At 39.3% G+C, this 21,237-nt stretch overlaps 1 protein-coding gene across 1 annotated transcript in view; it reads right to left on the bottom strand.

Annotated features, from left to right (window-relative positions):
* Positions 1–828: 828 nt before the first annotated feature.
* The window catches only part of LOC145775610 (semaphorin-6A-like), an 83,037-nt gene continuing 62,628 nt past the window's right edge, over positions 829–21,237 (bottom strand). Inside the window, exon 16 of the mRNA XM_082586927.1 lies at positions 829–1,482. Coding sequence (XP_082443053.1) covers positions 1,289–1,482 — 194 coding nt within the window. The 3' untranslated portion in view covers positions 829–1,288. The remainder of the gene's footprint in view (positions 1,483–21,237) is intronic.

The raw sequence follows: 21,237 nt of genomic DNA on the forward strand, positions 1-21,237 counted from the left end.
GAACCCCAATTTTGATTGGAAATGTACTGCTGGGAGCAACGCAATTACTATTCACGAACACACAATGTAAGGAGACCACAAAACTACGTATGTGTGACGCAATTGTCAGGGTGCGATTAAGCATTCTTAAAAATCCAGTGCGAAACGCAAGAGTGAGCTTTACGCCTACGGTGTTGCGCAGATTCCAGAATTCTAGCAAAACAAGAGTGGGTGATGCCAGTGAAAGTTTGCGGGAGCTAGTATACACTCTACTAGCTGCCCTTCTTTATAAAACAAAGACCTAACTGTTTCTGCGTTAGCGTACAATCGTGTTGATGAGTTTCAGCATTGAAAAGGCTCATTCACCGCTGGCCATGGATGCTGGAAGTGTCAGTGGAATATGTAGGCTAAATCATTGAAATATTTGATATACTATATTGTCTAAAAAATTTTATTGCACCAAAACGATAGGACATTTTTAGGTGTCATAGATATTGGGAAATTTGTAGTGAGTTCACAGCTCATCTCATTGGTGTTAATGAGCCTGCTTCAGTGGCGTAGCCAAACCCCCCTCCCCCTTTGAGAAAAACTAAATGGAGAAAACTGAATCACTCTTTTAAATTTTACGAAGCAGATCTTCCGTGTATAAACGCCCTTGCTATTATATCCGAACTGCGTGTATGTGGTATCGATGTCTTTTCAATTCTTCCCAAACCAGCTTGCCAAAAAGTGCTGTAAGTGCCTTGCCATTTTGCCCGCAGTCAACGTTCAGTTCAGTTTGTTTTTATTTCTGACCATCACAACGAAAAAAAAAACAATAGTCTATATGACAAACATAGCAGAGGTCTAGAAAAAGGTAGAAGCGACAAAACGCGGACGTTATAACGTGCATGACACCAAAGCAGTACAATCAGTTTAAAATATGGCACGGTCGCAACACCTTTAACACAGTAGCGTAGCCAGGAATTTTGAAAGGGGGGTTTTGACGACCCAGCGGCGGGGGTCTGGGGGGCCTCCCCTAGAAAATTTTGAAAAATTACTTTGAATTTGGTGCATTCTGAGAGCATTTTCAACAAAAATGTGGTTACGAATATTCCTGAAAAATGGTGGTGTCTGGTGGCATAGCAAAAGGATAAGATCATGTTTTCTTCGGCATTTTTCGGAAATAAAGCTAAGTCTCTATGTTTTCTTGTTGCTAATTCCTGGCTGAGATGTTTGGTATTGGCAAAACTTGCTCTTTTAATGCAATTTTGTTTAAAATTAGGCAATTTTTTTTAGACTGAAAAGCATCATTCTCAATATCGTGACGTCAAACGCGTGCCGAAGGGGGGGGTTGTACCCCCCAAAATCCCCCCTCTTGGCTACGCCACTGGGTAACACAGACGATAAAAAGTGCTCCCAACAGGAACGCTACTGCTGCAGCAACCAAGTACCCGCCCAGGCTTCCAGTTTGAAGTTGGTCATTGACATCATCATCATCATCGCCATCAGCATTATTTTTTCCTGCAAAAATTGACGTTTCAGTGACTCATGTTGTTATTATATAATAGAGACCATGGCCTCGCTTTGTGAACTTTGGCAAAATTGGATGGGGGCGCAAGTCCATCCCTCCGTATGTTTATTATTTAAATTAAACATCAAGAGACGTTAAAGTAATCCAGAGATCATTGATTCATGAACAATCACTTGGTCAACTTAGGCAATACGAATGAAAGCACGAAAGGGTACGGGGTACGTGTGTGTGTATCGGTTCCAGGCTTACGCCCGGTGGTTGAAGATTTGGATTGAGTAGATAGGAAGGCAGGGAAGCCAATCTCCGTGTCCATCTTCAGGAGTGTCTTAAAGTGTCCTGCCAAAGACACAGCCGCATGCTTTTGAGCGGTGTCGAACCGGCGTCCCTTCGAGTGTCGTGTCAGGGTTCTCACCATTCGGCTATGCATTGTGATTCAGTATGGAAGTGATGTTTTGATAATTAAGAGAATACCAATCCCAATTAAATTAGTTCAACATTCAAACGTATGAGAACATAACAAATACTGTATCATAAATGCACAAGACCTGATTACATAGAATAATTACTGGCTTCAATCAACATGCAAAAGTGAAGCAGTATGCGCATGTTTGCAAGGTCCAAAACACAAAAAATCTTTTGGCGATTGGAAAGCTCACCTGCTTTATTTAAGAATACGTATATATAACAACTCGTGACAGGGACCACTCCCAGACAGCAAAATCAGTCGTTTTTACATTGATTCAACGTCTGCAGGCAATAAATCAATGTAAAAGTGACAGATTTTTCTGTGTGGGGGTTGCCATCTCGGAGAAACACACAATGTTTCCTCCAGGACTCCACACTACTCCTCAACTCCATTGCAATCCATACCGAAAGACATTTGAGGTTCAAGCAATTAAATGGTGGTAATGTTAATTAATGGCATAAGTTAGCAATGATATCATGGTTGCGGTGTTACAACTTCGAATTGTGGAGAGAAGAAAGTTTGTTCAATGATATCTGATGTTGCACGAACGGTGACAAGAAGTTGATTACCCCGTTTGTAAGCCAACTCACTGATCTCCTACTATTAATAAGATTAGCTTGATTGCTACCTTAAAGGGGCAGACAAGTCCATTTTCAAATGCAACTTGAGAGTTGAAATACATAAAGGGGGTGGGGTATTCAAAAACACGTTGCACTTGTTTTTATTTCTCGGGTGACGTCATCAGAGTACTGCTGGGCAAATATTTTGCTTGTTTGAGGTGTGGCATACGTTTGCAACAGTGGATAAGATTATTCCAAGTTACAATTGAAGTTCAGATTTAGTTTATTATAGCCTTGGTGCTAGCTTACATCATTTTACAGACTACACTAAACTTTTTATTGGACGTTTAACCTAAACATTTTGGGCTAGAGACCAGAGGTCGGCAACCTTTAGCATTAAAAGAGCCAATGTTCCCAAGTTTCTTCAAATTAAGACATATTCGGAGCCATAATATGTAACTGTCGAGTTGGCCACTAAAACCAAAGGTAATTATAGCCTACACTTCCAATAGCGTAGTCAGAGAAAAAATTTGGGGGGGGGCCAAATATTTGATGAATTGAAGAGAACGACAAAGTGTTTAATTTAAGTCATTTGCAGTGGTGTGTTCCTGGTGGGTTAAGCAAGGGAAGCAATAAAACTGATGGGGGTTAAAGCGTGCCGAAGACACGCGTAATCTAGGGGGGTCCGGGGGCATGCTCCCCCGGAAATTTTTTGCAAAATTACACTCAAATAATGGATTATAGCGCTTTCTGAAACACTTTCAGGGTAATATTTGTATGAAATTTACAGACAGATAAACAGCTATTAACTTATTAAAGGTAGCTGTTACACACGAACGGGCAAAAATTGCGGCTAAAATTAGAGAACACTAAAAAACTTAGCTACACAAAAACTACAAAAAAAAAACAATTCTGAAATTGCTTCCACAGGTTAGTTAAAAAAAGCGTAAATCGCGTAAACTTTGCGCGATTTACGATTTTCAAAATTTATTGGTCTCTTTCTGTGTGTCTAAAACAAGTCCTGGGGGTGTTAATAGCCAGATGTCTTGAAATACAATATAAATTTATACAAATTATATTATATTTTCAACAAAGGGTTTAACTTCGGAATCCAAACTTTGAAAATCTGGGGGGGGCCATGGCCCCTTTCGCCCCCCCCCTGGCTACGCCTTAACACTTCATGCAGAATTTCTTTCAATTTTTGCTTTGTACATGCGAATATTCTAGAATTTCAACAAACAAAGCCCTGACTATTAAACACAACACTTTTTAGTAGGCTACCTACGGGCACAGTATTGGGTAAAAACATAAATTTTCAAATATCATAATCATTTATTTCACCCAGCTAATGCGATATTTGCTCCTGAATTTTGCTCCTGCTCTAGACTACGGAAACTAGGCTTACTAGTAAAGATAACGCTGGTATACTGGCAATAATTTGGCAAATTTGCCAAAGTTACTGATTAATAACTAATGGCGATTTACATATTTAACAAAGAGTATCTGACACTTTTAACTGCTTACAAAATACTACAGGCTACTACAAACTGCACTGTGACACTGCCAGGTATAAGATAATGCTAACATTAATTGTGCGGTAAATCACGTAACAATATGCTCTTTATCGTTTCACAGACGAGGCGGGCAAATCAGAATCTGTCCGCATACAATACATGCATTGTAAGCCGTGAGGAGCCGCCATTATTCCTAACAGTCTTAAATGTTTTTTTCCTTAGCAAGATAAAAGCATTAAATTTTGGTGAAAAAAAAACATACTAAACGGATTTGTAAGTCATAATTTTCAACAAAACTAGTTTAAACTATTGCCTAGAGCAGTTATTAATTTACAACAAAAATTTTTTGTATTGCCCAAGCTCGCAGTGTTTAAAGTCACGGGAGCCAGAGCAGAGGGCTGAAAGAGCCGCATGTGGCTCCGGAGCCGCAGGTTGCCGACCTCTGGGCTAGACCTTGCACTGTTTGCATAGTTTTGATGGTATTTAACAGCAAGAGGTTCAGACAGTCAAGGGTTGCAGAGATTTGCATTTATTTTTTACTTCATGATTAGTCAGTGCTGTGTGCACGATATGAAACAGCAGGAAACAAACGCCATTATTTTCCTTCAGTGCCACAGTACCGTATACTGTATAGTTTTGATGGTATTTAACAGCAAGAGGTTCAGACAGTCAAGGGTTGCAGAGATTTGCATTTATTTTTTACTTCATGATTAGTCAGTGCTGTTTCCTGTGCTGTGTGCACGATAGGCCTACCTACCAGTCTCGGTATGCTCATGCATTTCAATTTGTGATTGTGTATTGTCTAGACAAGTAGGCCTATATCTCAATATACATTCTTCCCCAGTGCTGTGTGAGTAAACTAAGCTAAACCTGTTACAATTTGGTACTCATCATGCCAAATCGGTGTGTTGTACCGTATATACCTGTTCATCTGGCAGTTCTTCTAGGCTACTGATAAAATTTCTTTGTTCCATTTTCCAAAAAATTGTATCATAAAAAAGAAATGGAACAAGTCTGTAAACACCACAAGAGTGTGGCCAGGATCAACAGAGTCCAGCACAATATGGCGACTCCATTTCAAGGAAATAGATTTTCAAAATCTTTTTCAATTTGACATGGGTCACGCCACACGTCTCAATTTAAACCTAAATGCATGCCCTTCAATTTTTCCAAACAAAAACATTTCAACAACTTTGCAACCGTTGGATTCAAAGTCCAGTGGAGAGACAATTCCACAACAAAATTCCACTTTATCCATGCGACCGGCTGCTAGGAAGCGGCAAGTTCTTGAGGTAATTTTAAGCTAACAATTATATTACTACCGTACATGTTTGTTGTAAAGTACCGTACATAAGTAGCGAAGTAGCATCCTTGAGAAATTGTTTTCCATAAGTTTACAATATATATGCTGCCTGTTGGTATAATGATTCCCAGCTACATGCGCTTTTAGAACGTCCCATGTATAATTCACCAAGAGCATTAACAAAAAATATTCCTTCATATATACATTGTTGTTTTCTTTTTCAGTTACTGGCTAGGGATGCACCCAAATTCGTACCCTGAACAATTCCTACCCTCAATTCGTACCCTGAAAAGATCGAGAGAAAATTAAAAAAAAAGCCGAAGTCATGCCAAACAGAAATGGTTACTTGTGATGCTGTAACACAATATGACGTGTTAGATTTCCGTGCTTGTTCATCAAAAGGATGCCAAGCTGCATTGAAGCCAATGAGTGCGGCGAAAGGTAAGAAACTTTGACTCTATAATATAACATATTCTGAAATAACAGTAGTGTACATTTTAATAGCTTTGGAAAGAGAAGTGATGCCGAATAATACTGTAAAAGTTGCTTTTCTTGATTTGGAATATGTTTATTGCAGCAACTCAGGCTAATGCCCTGGTATTAACACAATCTGTAGGTGTGACCTGCAACTTGCAAGAAAGAAAATGAATTCCACCAGATTACCTTACTTCCACTCCCAAAAAAGCAAGAATGGCTTTGCAAGACATATCTTTTGAAGATAATGAAATGCACTATCCAAATTTCTCAATAAATACATTTTCGGAGGTGTCTACCAATGAACGTAGTGAAAAGCCGGGGTAAGTTTGTAAAATTCCAAAACAAAACTTCGTTCCTAAACTTTTCATCAAATTTTCCTATAATTCAACTGATGATCCACTGGGATGCACGGTGTGACAAAACATTTTAAATAAAGTAAACAATATCACACCAAATCAGAAGAATCGGTTTATTTAAATACAGAGCTTTCGCCACACAAGTGTGGCTTCATCAGTATAAACTTATTCAAATAGAAGTTTGTAAACAATGATATATCTGTTATACATATTTTATGAATGCTTCCTGATGTATAGAAACACACATACTGTAAACGGAAGTGCTCAATGTTTTCTTTAAAATAGTGTCATTGATAAGAATTTTTAATATGTCATTGAGCAGAATACTGTACTTCAACAATTGGAAGGTGATGGTATTGACCTCATGTTAGCGGGAGATGGAAGGGAAGATTCTCCTGGACATTGTGGGAAGCACGGCACATACACAATCATGGACACAAGATTCAATAAAATAGTGGATTTGCAACTTCTTCAGGTATGGACTTCAGCCAGTACATTGTATACTTTAGCTAGCAAATCCAGCTTCTTTTACATGACTCATTGAAAAGCCAGTGTGGCTTATAACAAATTTACGTTTATTTTACGTATGTTTGTACGTTATAGTTTCTCTGCTCTGCGCGCTTTCCATTGATTGTATTCTCTGCTCGCGCCTCACTCAATCTCAGCAAGCCCATTTTCATAAGAGCTTTTCTTGCTGTGTTCAGTAAAAGGGACTTTTGTTACTTTAAGTTCTGATCGTGTGAGACTGACTTAATTTGTTCTTTTTATATTATTGGCTTGATGGCTTGTGTTTTGCAGATGTACTTCGTTTCTTACTTCATTTAAACCTAATAAATGGTCGTTTCAGTGTGAACATACCCAGATAACAAATCCGTCGGCGACTGATTTGCTATATGTGTACTTTTCTCAAAACTGCTCGTAAACAGGCCAACTTCGCCCAGAAAGCAGCAACGTAATGATGATTTATTGATGTTAAGCTATTTCACTGAAAACAATTTCACTGAAACAAATTCACTGAAACAATACAAGTTGTATTTGGCTGTACAGTGTACAATGTACATGCTTCCCATTGCCAAGTCAAGAAAAATTTGCGGCCATGGCCGTCTCCCATCGAATCGGCACATACAACACTCGCGGCCATAGCGTTTCCCGGTAAGAGTAGATAAAAGCAGATTGTGCAAAATTGATATGTTGAACGTTGTTGCAGAGAAATGTATGTGGTGGCAGCAATGCGATGGAAAAGGCTGGGCTAGTTAAATGTATGGATTTCGTTGAGAGATGTTGCTTTGATGTGCGGGTGAAACTGCTCGTTACTGACCGCCATCCACAAATCATTGCATATATGCGGGATCACATGCCAGAAGTTGAACATGTGTTTGATGTCTGCCTGTTTGGCATGTTGCGAAAGGTACAGTTAGAATATTGTCACAATGAATGTGACTGCTAATTTATGCAATTCTGGTAGCTGACTGATGCTTTTTATTTTATTAGGATTTTGGAGATACAAGAGTAAATATAACCAAAAGTTGTTTTTGATGGGCGAAAGTCAAAATGAATGTAGGCTAATGCTACAGTTGTTACAAGCAGAAAAAGTCAAACATTTTATGTCAGCTTGACAAAATTGACGCCAAATGGACATAAAAGTTTCGAATCTAAAAACCGATTCAATGAAAATAAAAACAATGAAGAAGAAGCGACATCAATCACATAATTATGTTAGATCAAACAGGTAATATCCCAGCCAATTATCATTTTTTACATTGATTTAAATATATTGAGAATGGAGTGAGGTGATATGGGCATGTTTGGAGAAGGGATGAAGATGATGTTTTGAGAAGAGTGCTGGAGTTGCGAGTGGAGGGACGAAGGAAACAAGGAAAATCTAAAAAAATGTGGAAAAGAAAAGCTGAGGAAATCAGCAAGGTAGGTTTGACAACAGCGGACGCCTTAAATAGATCGATGTGGAGGCAGGGTGTGAAGGCGAGTGCGGCATTTGGAGGTGAATCCGGCCACGTCTTAATCCAGCCACGTCTGAATCCGGCCACGTCCCTCGGTAACGGGGACATCACCGGATTCAAACTAGACTACTACTACTACATGTAACGTCTACAGACGTTCAATCAATGTAAAAAATGACTCCTTGCTAGGATGTCTATTTGATCCGAACCCAGACAGCAAAACCGTCATTTTTACATTAAACGTCTGTAGTAAATGTTTCGTCTGCAGACGCTGAATAAATGCAAAAAGGACGGGTTTTGTTGTCTGGGAAATATCGACGTAACTTTGAGATTCATAATAAAATAAACACATAGAATGCTCTGAAAGCTGTTTCCGTCATTCGTTTTCTTTTTTTACTTTTAATTGTGCTTGTTAACATAGCTAAAAAATGTACGAAAAAAATGCAAAAAAACTGGTAGCTTATCGCCAGCCAGGTTAGCAGCAAGACTACTTTTCAAGTTTGAAGTAACGTCAGCTGATGTTATGAATATCGAGTGTATTTTGCTGACTACTGACTAAGAGACATTTTGAAAGTTGGAAGAGAAGTGGGAGCAAAAGTTTTATTTGTAAACATCATGTAACATGGAAGAGAGTAAACGAATAAACGATGTCAAAACAAAAAATAAGAATATACAATAACTTGTGGCAAGCCAGCTTGCTTGGGTTACAAATAAACGTCAGTTTTTCAGTCAATGTTTCGTCGAATCAACAAAACTGCAACAAATCACAAACTGACACATCACAAAAGTTTGTACAAAAAACGCGATCACTGCTTTGTGACAAAACAAGACAATCAACAGGCATTTTCAAACGTCGATTTTGCAACAAAAAAGTGCTACAAAAGCAATGTCACGCTAAAACTGAGCCCTTTACACTTATCGAAGGTTATGAATGCTGAATCGATGTTCCTTCATGAAAAAAGCTATTTCTATGCTTATAACTTTTACTGCAATATGTTTGGTTGCACAGTATGAGGTAGAAAAAAAAACTTCGCTGAAACAAAGTTTGATAACAATTTCAACCTGATAGGTTTCCTACTTTGTGTCAGGCAGTTGGAATACGAAAATGGTGTTGGAAAACTGATTGCTTGTAAAACAATTCGATGGCAACTAAAGTATTTAGTAATGAATGTGGTAAGTTATAACGGAAACTTGCAGCTTTGTGTAACATTTTTGCAGCCACCTGGAACGGTTAAATTCTATATCTTTGCATCTACCCAGCCAGCAAATCAGTTCGCTGATTTAACACCTGCACACGCAACAAAACGACTGATTTGTTAGCTGGATAACCCATGAAACCAAAGTACATCAACATAGGCACACACAGTCAACCAATAATCACAAGGGAACACAATTTTTGTTGACTTCGATCTAACAATTGTTTTTGACTAACTTTTGGGCGCTGAATCCAAAAATGACATCAGTTTTTCGCTATCACGTCAAGTTTTTGAGCTAGCCACCCACCACTTTGTCTCATAACCCACAAAAAAATACAACATTTAAGACATCTGCGTTTATTGTATAAAACGTTTTAAGAACTACAAGCAACCGAAAGGAACTCCATGGTTTTCAAATAAACATTTGTACAGCTATATTCTGTTCTTTAAAATGGATGTTGCTTCGGCAGAACAAATAAAGTGCGAGTTTTAGGGCAAAAATTTACGCTTGTAGCTTTTCCTGGCATGTTCAAGCTATGGACAGTCTCGCTTAATACTCCAGCAATAGTCAGCCAGCATATATAAGTCTCATCTTCCCTGATATCTTTCTTCCATCACCTTCAGATCTTGGTAGAATCTTTCTCCTTGCTCATCGCTGACCGCACCAAGATTTTCCGGGAAATTAGCAAGATGGCTATGCAAAAAATGCATCTTGATGTTCATGTTGCAGCCGAGTTCTTTGTAGCTTTCCAATAGCTTCTGAACAATGTCGATATAATTCCCTGACCGTGTATTCCCAAGAAATCCCTTGACAAAGTTTTTAAATGATAACCACGCATTTTCTTCCAATTCTGACATTGAACCACTGAAACGTTCATCTTTGATGAGTTGCCGAATTTGTGGACAATCAAATACACCAGCCTTAATTTTTTGTATTGACAGGCCAGGAAAAGCCAAAACGAGGTAATTGAAACAGCTGCTTTCAGTCGAAAATGGTTTAACGAATTGCTTTATTAGGACGAGCTTTATATGCAGAGGTGGGAAAATAATTATCTCTCTATCAACAAGTGGCTCATGTAGAATATTGGGATCACCAGGTTTAAGGTCAGTTCTCGGTCACAACGCTACTGTCACTTCGAAAGTACGGTAAAAACGCACTTGCTTTCGATCGAAAGTATGATACCTACGCTCCTTTTCCAAGTAATTTTTTCTCATTTAGACTGGATGCTAAGAGTTCCGAAGCTTTTTTTCCTAGTCCCAAATCTCGTGCCAAATCATTTAACTCATGTTGATGGAATGCTCCACGTTCTGAGTCATCTTCAATTGCAACATCTTCATCATTAGGCCTGCCATCACTAAAACATTCATCATGATCTAAATCTTCGAGCGTAGGCTATGTGTTTGAACGAAAACTGGAACTGGGATTTCAGCTGAATGAGGCACTGGAGTTTGTTTTTCTTTTTATATACTGAAGTTTGCACCAAGCAAAAGTAACAGTCTGTGTAATGATCTTTAGGCTTTCGCCAAACCATGGGTATACGTATACCGAATGCCCAGTGCCGGATTAAGGGGGGGGGGGCGGACTGGGCTGAAGCCCAGGACCCCAACTTTTGGGGGCCCCCACCTCAAAGAAAAAAAATCTACTAATTTTTTTAGTTGCACAGCTGGAGATTACTGCTTTAATTCGCATCTCAAACAAGCAAGGGCGGCTCACTCATATGTGCTGCGGTGCTGCAGCACCCCTGCCCAGCCCCAGTTATTCAAATTTTCTTCGTTTTTTTAACAAAAAACATATTTATTTGATACTTTCATATCCGAAAATGGTACGGATTACGGGTCAAAGTTACGATAATGCTGCCAATATGAGTGGCAAGTATAACGGTCTTCAAGCTCGTCTGTGCGAGAAATGTAGTGTAGCTCATTATGTCCCTTGCACAGCACATTCACTTAATTTAATCGGTAGCCTAAATGTCCTGTAGAAACATGCCGTTCTGCCGCTGAGCTTTTTGAATTGTTGCAAAGCCTTTATTCATGGCTCGTCTCGTCTACTCATCGTTGGCAAGTCCATCGAAAATTCCTAGATGGTTTGCCTGTTTTGAAGACATTATCTGATACAAGATGGTCAGTTAGATATGATGCAGTTCTTCTTCTTTTATCGAGTCTTCTAAAGTTCGTTGATACACCACAGATTGACACATTCTTCCGCAACGGAGTTATACACTGACAGGTCCCACCTACTGCACCGGGTGGCAAGCCGAGTGCAAACAAGAAGGTGATCCGCTGCATAGGCGTAGCCAGAGGGGGTGGCGAAAGGGGCCATGCCCCCCCCCCAATTTTCCAAGTTTGGATTCCGAAATTGAACCCTTTGTTGAAAATATAATAAAGTTTGTAGAAATTTATATCGTTTTCCAAGACATCTGGCTATTAACACCCTAAAGGACTTGTTTTAGACACACAGAAAGACACCAATAAATTTTGCAAATCGTAAATCGCGCAAAATTTACGCGATTTTTCTTTGAACTAATTTGTGGAAGCAATTTCAGAATGGCTTACTCTGTTGGGTTTTTGTGTAGTTATTGAGTTTTTGTGTGGCTGAGTTTTTAGTGTTCTGTAATTTTAGCTGCAGTTTTTGCCCGTTTGTGTGTAAGAGCTATATTTAATAAGTTAATATAGCTGTTTATCTGCTAATAAATTTCATACAAATATTACCCAAAAAGTGTTTTCAGAAAGCGCTATAATCCATTATTTGAGTGTAATTTTTCAAAAATTTTTCGGGGGGGCATGCCCCCGGACCCTCTGTCACAATCAATGTGCAAAGCCTCGCGTCGGGCTGCTTTGCGTCTTGACAGAATGTGCTGTTTTCATTATGGAATTCTTGAGCGGTATGTTATTATCGGGTATTGACCTAAAGTAACCTCTGATGACGAAATCTGTATTATGTAACGTGTTTTCTACAACCTTCGGCCCTACGTGACATTCTAGAGACTTCTGTTGTTTACATTTAAATGCTACGTGACCGACGATGAGTTCGTGTGATGCAACACTACGTGGCCTTCTCGAAGTTACTGGACTGAACAACCAACTATATAAATAGTGGTGTAGTTTGTGTAATTATTATTCTAAGATTATTATGATGATTATTATTGAGTTGGTTATGAGAGTTGTGCTATGAGTTGTGGATTGGTAGTTGATGCAGAAATTAGAGTTATTTGAAAAGCCGTTCGTTAAAGTTCTTCAAGAAGTCAGATTATCATTTCACTAGTAGAATTATTCGACATTTAATTGACTGCTTTTCGGTTTGACCCATTAAACTACGTCATTGAACCTTTCCAAGTATTTTTCCTGGTAAGAGATAGAAAGAAATCGTGACATTCTGGGGGCTCGTCCGGGAACAAACCGAAAAAGGATTTAACCGAAGAATACCGAAGGTTTATTGAAAGAATAATAAATTAAAGTCAAGATGGCGAATACTGTCAAACATGAGATGATTGAAGACTTAGGGAGCATGGCTGAACGAATGGGGCTGACTGGTAATGAGAAGTCTCAGTTTGTGATGGAAGAGTATCACAAGATAATGGCCCAAAAAGCTCAGCGAGAAGCTGACGAAAGAGAAGATAGAAGAGCTGCTCGTGAAATAAGGAAAGCAGAGCTTGAAGCTGAAGAAAAACGAGCACAGCGTGAGGCTGAAGCTGCACAACTTGAAGCTGAAGAAAAACAAGCTCAACGAGAAGCAGAAGAGAAACAAGCACAACTTGAAGCTGAGGAGAAACGGGCGCAGCGCGAAGCAGAAGCTGAAGAAAGAAGAGCGCAATATGAATTGGAAAAGTTAAAACTTGAATTAGAAAGACAAAAGCTGGACATTAGTGAGCGATCTAATTCTACTAATGATAATGCTCGAGATGTTATTGTGGCGCAAGTTAGACGTCCAGATTTGCCATCATTTGTTGAAGAAAAAGATGAGTTGGATAGTTATTTGTTAAGATTTGAAAGATATGCTACAATAGCCAAATTGGAGAAGTCGACGTGGGCTACCCAGCTAAGCATGTTATTATCGGGACAAGCTCTTGATGTATATTCAAGACTTTCGCAAGAAGAAGCCATGAACTACGACAGATTGAAGTTAGCTCTGCTAAAGCGATACAATTTTACCGAGCATGGATACCGTCAAAGATTCCGTGAGGCAAAGCCTGAAAAACACGAAAGCCCAGGTCAATTTATTGAACGTTTAAGAAACCTTTTGTTAAAATGGTTTGAACTTTCGGGGGCCGAACAATCATTGGACGGATTGGCAAACCTTATAGTTAAGGAACAATTCACAGATTCATGTTCAAAAGATCTGTCTGTTTATTTAATGGAGAGAGGTCCAAAGACTCTAGAAGAAATAGCCAGTGTGGCAGAACAGTACTTGGTTGCTCATGATGAGAAGTTGTCGACTGAAGAAACGTTGTCAGGCGATAATGACGAGGAGCAAACAAATAATTCTAAAGGAGGTGTTGTTCCAAGAGAAATACGTTGTTTTAATTGTAATGGCTTAGGTCATAAGTCTATTAACTGCCGGAAAAAGATTAACAGAAATCATCAGGAATCGAGGAAGTGGTGCAATCGTTGCAATAGGCAAGGACACGAAGCGAAGGAATGCAAGGACAAGTCGTTTTCTCTTTCCAATCAGTCTGGAAAGAATGAGAAAAACACAGAGGACGTTTATCGATGCGGTTGTGCGTTAATGATTCCTGAACCCACGCTTGGGGAGGAGAAAGCGGATGAAGATGTTTGCGGAAAAATAATACCTGAAGATGTTGAGGACGTTGGAGACTTTCGCCGAAAAAGTGACTATTGTTTTGAGTAAAGCTATCGTTGGTAGATCATGCAACGATGGACTTATGAGAACTGTTTTATTGAGTAATTAATTGTTTTGTAGTGTGTTTTGTATTGATTGTGTTGTTATATTGTTTGCAACAATATTCTAAGGGGGGGGCGTATGTCACAATCAATGTGCAAAGCCTCGCGTTGGGCTGCTTTGCGTCTTGACAGAATGTGCTGTTTTCATTATGGAATTCTTGAGCGGTATGTTATTATCGGGTATTGACCTAAAGTAACCTCTGATGACGAAATCTGTATTATGTAACGTGTTTTCTACAACCTTCGGCCCTACGTGACATTCTAGAGACTTCTGTTGTTTACATTTAAATGCTACGTGACCGACGATGAGTTCGTGTGATGCAACACTACGTGGCCTTCTCGAAGTTACTGGACTGAACAACCAACTATATAAATAGTGGTGTAGTTTGTGTAATTATTATTCTGAGATTATTATGATGATTATTATTGAGTTGGTTATGAGAGTTGTGCTATGAGTTGTGGATTGGTAGTTGATGCAGAAATTAGAGTTATTTGAAAAGCCGTTCGTTAAAGTTCTTCAAGAAGTCAGATTATCATTTCACTAGTAGAATTATTCGACATTTAATTGACTGCTTTTCGGTTTGACCCATTAAACAACGTCATTGAACCTTTCCAAGTATTTTTCCTGGTAAGAGATAGAAAGAAATCGTGACATTCTGGGGGCTCGTCCGGGAACAAACCGAAAAAGGATTTAACCGAAGAATACCGAAGGTTTATTGAAAGAATAATAAATTAAAGTCAAGATGGCGAATACTGTCAAACATGAGATGATTGAAGACTTAGGGAGCATGGCTGAACGAATGGGGCTGACTGGTAATGAGAAGTCTCAGTTTGTGATGGAAGAGTATCACAAGATAATGGCCCAAAAAGCTCAGCGAGAAGCTGACGAAAGAGAAGATAGAAGAGCTGCTCGTGAAATAAGGAAAGCAGAGCTTGAAGCTGAAGAAAAACGAGCACAGCGTGAGGCTGAAGCTGCACAACTTGAAGCTGAAGAAAAACAAGCTCAACGAGAAGCAGAAGAGAAACAAGCACAACTTGAAGCTGAGGAGAAACGGGCGCAGCGCGAAGCAGAAGCTGAAGAAAGAAGAGCGCAATATGAATTGGAAAAGTTAAAACTTGAATTAGAAAGACAAAAGCTGGACATTAGTGAGCGATCTAATTCTACTAATGATAATGCTCGAGATGTTATTGTGGCGCAAGTTAGACGTCCAGATTTGCCATCATTTGTTGAAGAAAAAGATGAATTGGATAGTTATTTGTTAAGATTTGAAAGATATGCTACAATAGCCAAATTGGAGAAGTCGACGTGGGCTACCCAGCTAAGCATGTTATTATCGGGACAAGCTCTTGATGTATATTCAAGACTTTCGCAAGAAGAAGCCATGAACTACGACAGATTGAAGTTAGCTCTGCTAAAGCGATACAATTTTACCGAGCATGGATACCGTCAAAGATTCCGTGAGGCAAAGCCTGAAAAACACGAAAGCCCAGGTCAATTTATTGAACGTTTAAGAAACCTTTTGTTAAAATGGTTTGAACTTTCGGGGGCCGAACAATCATTGGACGGATTGGCAAACCTTATAGTTAAGGAACAATTCACAGATTCATGTTCAAAAGATCTGTCTGTTTATTTAATGGAGAGAGGTCCAAAGACTCTAGAAGAAATAGCCAGTGTGGCAGAACAGTACTTGGTTGCTCATGATGAGAAGTTGTCGACTGAAGAAACGTTGTCAGGCGATAATGACGAGGAGCAAACAAATAATTCTAAAGGAGGTGTTGTTCCAAGAGAAATACGTTGTTTTAATTGTAATGGCTTAGGTCATAAGTCTATTAACTGCCGGAAAAAGATTAACAGAAATCATCAGGAATCGAGGAAGTGGTGCAATCGTTGCAATAGGCAAGGACACGAAGCGAAGGAATGCAAGGACAAGTCGTTTTCTCTTTCCAATCAGTCTGGAAAGAATGAGAAAAACACAGAGGACGTTTATCGATGCGGTTGTGCGTTAATGATTCCTGAACCCACGCTTGGGGAGGAGAAAGCGGATGAAGATGTTTGCGGAAAAATAATACCTGAAGATGTTGAGGACGTTGGAGACTTTCGCCGAAAAAGTGACTATTGTTTTGAGTAAAGCTATCGTTGGTAGATCATGCAACGATGGACTTATGAGAACTGTTTTATTGAGTAATTAATTGTTTTGTAGTGTGTTTTGTATTGATTGTGTTGTTATATTGTTTGCAACAATATTCTAAGGGGGGGGGGCGTATGTCACAATCAATGTGCAAAGCCTCGCGTTGGGCTGCTTTGCGTCTTGACAGAATGTGCTGTTTTCATTATGGAATTCTTGAGCGGTATGTTATTATCGGGTATTGACCTAAAGTAACCTCTGATGACGAAATCTGTATTATGTAACGTGTTTTCTACAACCTTCGGCCCTACGTGACATTCTAGAGACTTCTGTTGTTTACATTTAAATGCTACGTGACCGACGATGAGTTCGTGTGATGCAACACTACGTGGCCTTCTCGAAGTTACTGGACTGAACAACCAACTATATAAATAGTGGTGTAGTTTGTGTAATTATTATTCTGAGATTATTATGATGATTATTATTGAGTTGGTTATGAGAGTTGTGCTATGAGTTGTGGATTGGTAGTTGATGCAGAAATTAGAGTTATTTGAAAAGCCGTTCGTTAAAGTTCTTCAAGAAGTCAGATTATCATTTCACTAGTAGAATTATTCGACATTTAATTGACTGCTTTTCGGTTTGACCCATTAAACTACGTCATTGAACCTTTCCAAGTCTTTTTCCTGGTAAGAGATAGAAAGAAATCGTGACACCCTCCTAGAATACGCGTGCATTCGGTACGCTCTAACCCCCCTACCACTTTTATTGCTTCAACCCACCAGGATACGCCACTGCACATCAAGTGGTGATGGCTTTAAATCAAACACTTTGTTGTTCTCTTCAATTCATCAAATATTTGGCCCCCCGAAAAAAATTTTCTGGCTACGCCACTGGTCCGCTGTTTAGGGCTCGGTGCCACAGATACATGCAACTGGGCCCCGTGTGGTAGCCCACTCCACCATTAATTTTTAGCGAAAAATGTCACTTGATAAGGGCCCCCACTCTCAGATCAGCCCAGGGCCCCATAAACCCTTAATCCGGCCCTGCGAATGCCTATTTGTCACGTGTTCCCTTGGTCTACATCCGCAAACTCTCGATACACTGCTTGGATACCTTTTGGGGTGCCCAAGACTTATCTTGAACACCAAGTTTTATTTTAAAATGTGCAAAGTAGGCTTGTTTGACAAATACACTGAAGTCTTTTCTTTGGCTAGAAATAGTAAAACTGCCGCAAATACAGCAAAGGGAATCCGGGTTATTTAGACACTAACGACAAGAAACAGCAGACGCAGACAAGATAGTATTCTAACAAACAAACATGTAGTAGCGTACATACATGGTTGAAAGTGGAAAGCAACTAACTTCAATTTTACCATTGTAATCTAGTTTCGTTGGATGATTGCATCCTCCTACCAAAAATGGGGGAAATAGCATCGACCTAAATCGATGCGTATGCCTTTTTTGCTTAATAATTCAGTTGACCCTTTTATATAACTTACTATATAATGAGCTTGTGCATTCCTATTAGCCTACGTATGGAAAAGCAATACGGCTAAAGTCGTGAAAAGTTGCATATTTTGGATGTATGCTGTAGAGCAAAAACTTGACGTGATAGAAGAAAACTGGCGGCATTTTTGAAATCAGCGCACCGGAATTAGCCTAAATCAAGTGCAAAATCAAAGTCAACAAAAAATGTTTTCAAAATTGTTCCCCAGTGTTATTTGCTTGAAAGTTTATTGGTGAATGCTGATCCTTACAGATACATGATTACTTGAAAAAATTGTATTAGACCTCTCGACAAGTTGTCTTTGCCGGAAAGTCAGGACTTGTTATAACACTACGCCAAAGAACAATGCAAAGTCTAATTATTCTGCACCAGAACAAATTCACAGTGGCACAAACAAGAAAAGAACGTAAAAATAACATTAGACAGCGTATCATCATCAACACCGTTAAAGTGATTAGAACTTAGCAAAAAAACAAGAAAATAAATAATATAACGGCGCAAATAAAACATGACAATATTGACGTTGGTACAATATGTAATTTCAGTTTTTTAACTTCTTGTTTTCATCAGTTAAAACCATGTCTAGTCAGTGAATGCTATGTTGATGTCTTATTTTTGATGATGAACAACCACAACAAGGAAGAGTTATTTGACTATGTGAGTGAAGTATTTGAGCTTCACCTTGTTGGATGATTGCTTTTCAATAACGAATGGCATTTCTCGAGAAGCAACTATTTCCACTTGAATTCTTTTTCTCTTCCTGGTAAAAGTTCGACCCAAGTTTTCAAGTTTCTCGTTTCTTGGCTCGCTCGAGCAGTGATTGTCGAAGAAGACCTTGATGTCTTCTCGGGAAAAGAACTCAATGCGCTCGTGGATGTCTGAGTAAATTCCTCCACTACTCTGAGCTCGTCGAACCAAATCATCCACTAATCCTGATGGAAGCCTTGTAGTCTTTCTCACAAAGCGACAGCGAGGTGGAATGATCCGATGGATCTGGTTGTCTGCGATGTTCGACACGGATCGACGTTTTCTGCTTTGCTGACGATCAGTTGGAAGAACACGGTTTCTGGGTTTTGATTTTTTCACTTGCTTGAGACATCTCTTAGAGGTGGGTTTCACAGCTGCCATGATGGACCGAAACCAACCTCTCAAGCCATTCTCTAACCTAGGGTTGCATTCTTGGGTGCTGCCACCACAGGACCTGTCATTCCAACTACATTCTCTTACTGGAACGTAGAAGAATGTTACCTTGATTTTTTCGGTAGCGGGAATATATTGCATTTCAAAATATTGCGGATTCTCAGTGTTATCGTTCACTAAAAGTTCCAAATGACCTTTGATAGACTCAGTGGCCGACCACGTTTTGTTCACAGGTTTCCAAAGCGGCTCCAGGCCCTTGTCGGCAGCCAGAAATTGACGACTGTCATTGACGTGACGAAAAAAAGCTTTGACATCAACGGCATACTTGTTGAAGCGACATCGTTTGGGTTGGCAAAGTGGATTGTTCGAGTGCTGTCGGTCATTACAAGCAAGAAGTCCTGGAACTGAGTCACAGCCCACTGAATAGGCCTCAGTTGATGTGGATGATGGAAGAGGGTCACAAATGGCCCCAAACTCTCGCACCAGATTGGTAAAGGGCTCCCATAAAGTTGGGGGGAAAAACGTGCTAAAACTGATCCTTGTGGGGCAAGGTTCGGGGTTATGTTCTTCCCAGCAAGCGTGTTAAAGTCCTTCGTGGGTCATTTTCTTTAAGGCAATGCTGTGCCATTCTTCAATCTCGCGTAACAAAATAGGATAAGTGTGAGTCAAACTATTGACTGAAAGAGACGGTAGACAATATTCTTTCTTGTGATTTCGCAAGACCAACCTGGTTGTCGTCGCTAAAGCTTCCTGTAACTGCTCCATGAGGGCCAGCCGCTGTTCGGATTGAAGAGTTTTCAATGTTGCTCGGAAATCATCAGACACCAATGGCAGAACGCGTTCTGTGAAAAGATCGGTAATTTCAGACTCCTCCGTTACCCGTCTTGCTTTCGCATTTTTGTTTGCACATAACGTGAAGAGATCGGGCCATGGCTTACTATATTACAGGCCTCCCAGACGCGCAGTGCCACCTAAAAACTGGATGCGAGTGTTTTAAAATCACATTTAACGTGTAATTGGTACAGACCAATCATTTTATCGTTTTGCAACCATTTTTACATTTCTGACTGTCAAACCTACTATTTCTACACAGAATAAATGTTGCTAGATATTGAAATAACATAAAATAACTGATTTTGCAATAGGTTGTGTAATGCTCAGAAAGCATGCAAATTTGCGATTTAATCAAATGTCAACAAAAGAAACTTAAAGTTTATCAACATGAAAAAATGTATGCATTACACTCAATTCAACAATATTCATAAACAAATATGCAGTTATTTGCTGTGAGAATTGAGTTTTATATTGCCAATTAATAAATTGTCACTTCTGGCAATATACGAAAGCCACATGCTAGCACAGTGATTCTCAACCTTTTTTCTTTTGTGGCCCATTTTTACCAAGCAGAAATTACTGTGATCCACTATCCTGTTCACACTGTTGTAATAGCTTAAAATCAAGGTTCGTACACTATATGGTGTGATGCAAGGCATTGATTGCAACACGTCACCGAATTTATAATTAGAACAAAAATTGCCACTCTGTAGTAAAAAACAGCAGCATCATTCATTGTTACTACAATCAAAACTACTAAACTAACGCACAATGGCTGAGAACCGCTGTGCTAGCACAAGCAAAACAATAAAACATATGTAGCCCTAAATTGTGGAAGTCAGATAAATTAGCATCAGTTCTGTAGTTTCAAAACTTTTAGCTTTGCCTCTTTGTTGCTACGAGATGTGTACAAGCGCGAATGATTGTTAAACAAAATATTGCACAGGGTTGCAGGATGCTGTTTACTTGCACAAAGCCCATAAAAATCTGAGATTTTCAGCAAAAGAACACATAGAGATTTACGGCAAGTTACGTTTGCCACTTCTCGAAAAAGTATGTAGCTGTAAAACACCCACTGGCAGACGTTATTGCCAGGAATTGTCAATCCCCCACGATTTATTTTTTTCATGTATTCACCGTACTTTTTGTAATAAAAACCGGTGTCATCAACATCAAAATTACTGTTTCGCACAACATAACCAGCAATATACAACAATGTCATCTTCACATCTGTAGGCAGTGAGCCCTCTAACTTGTCCAAATTTTCAAAGACTGTGCAAACGTTTTCTGACATAGAAAAATCACATTTCAAGCAAGAGTGACCACCAGCATTAGCACTTTTTAACAGGTTTTTGTCTATGCCAAGAAGAAGTTTGGTTTTGTAAATATCAACTTTTTCAAGCATTTGC

Source organism: Aplidium turbinatum, chromosome 8 (assembly GCF_918807975.1).
Source record: "Aplidium turbinatum chromosome 8, kaAplTurb1.1, whole genome shotgun sequence".
Classification (NCBI taxonomy): Eukaryota; Metazoa; Chordata; class Ascidiacea; order Aplousobranchia; family Polyclinidae; genus Aplidium; species Aplidium turbinatum.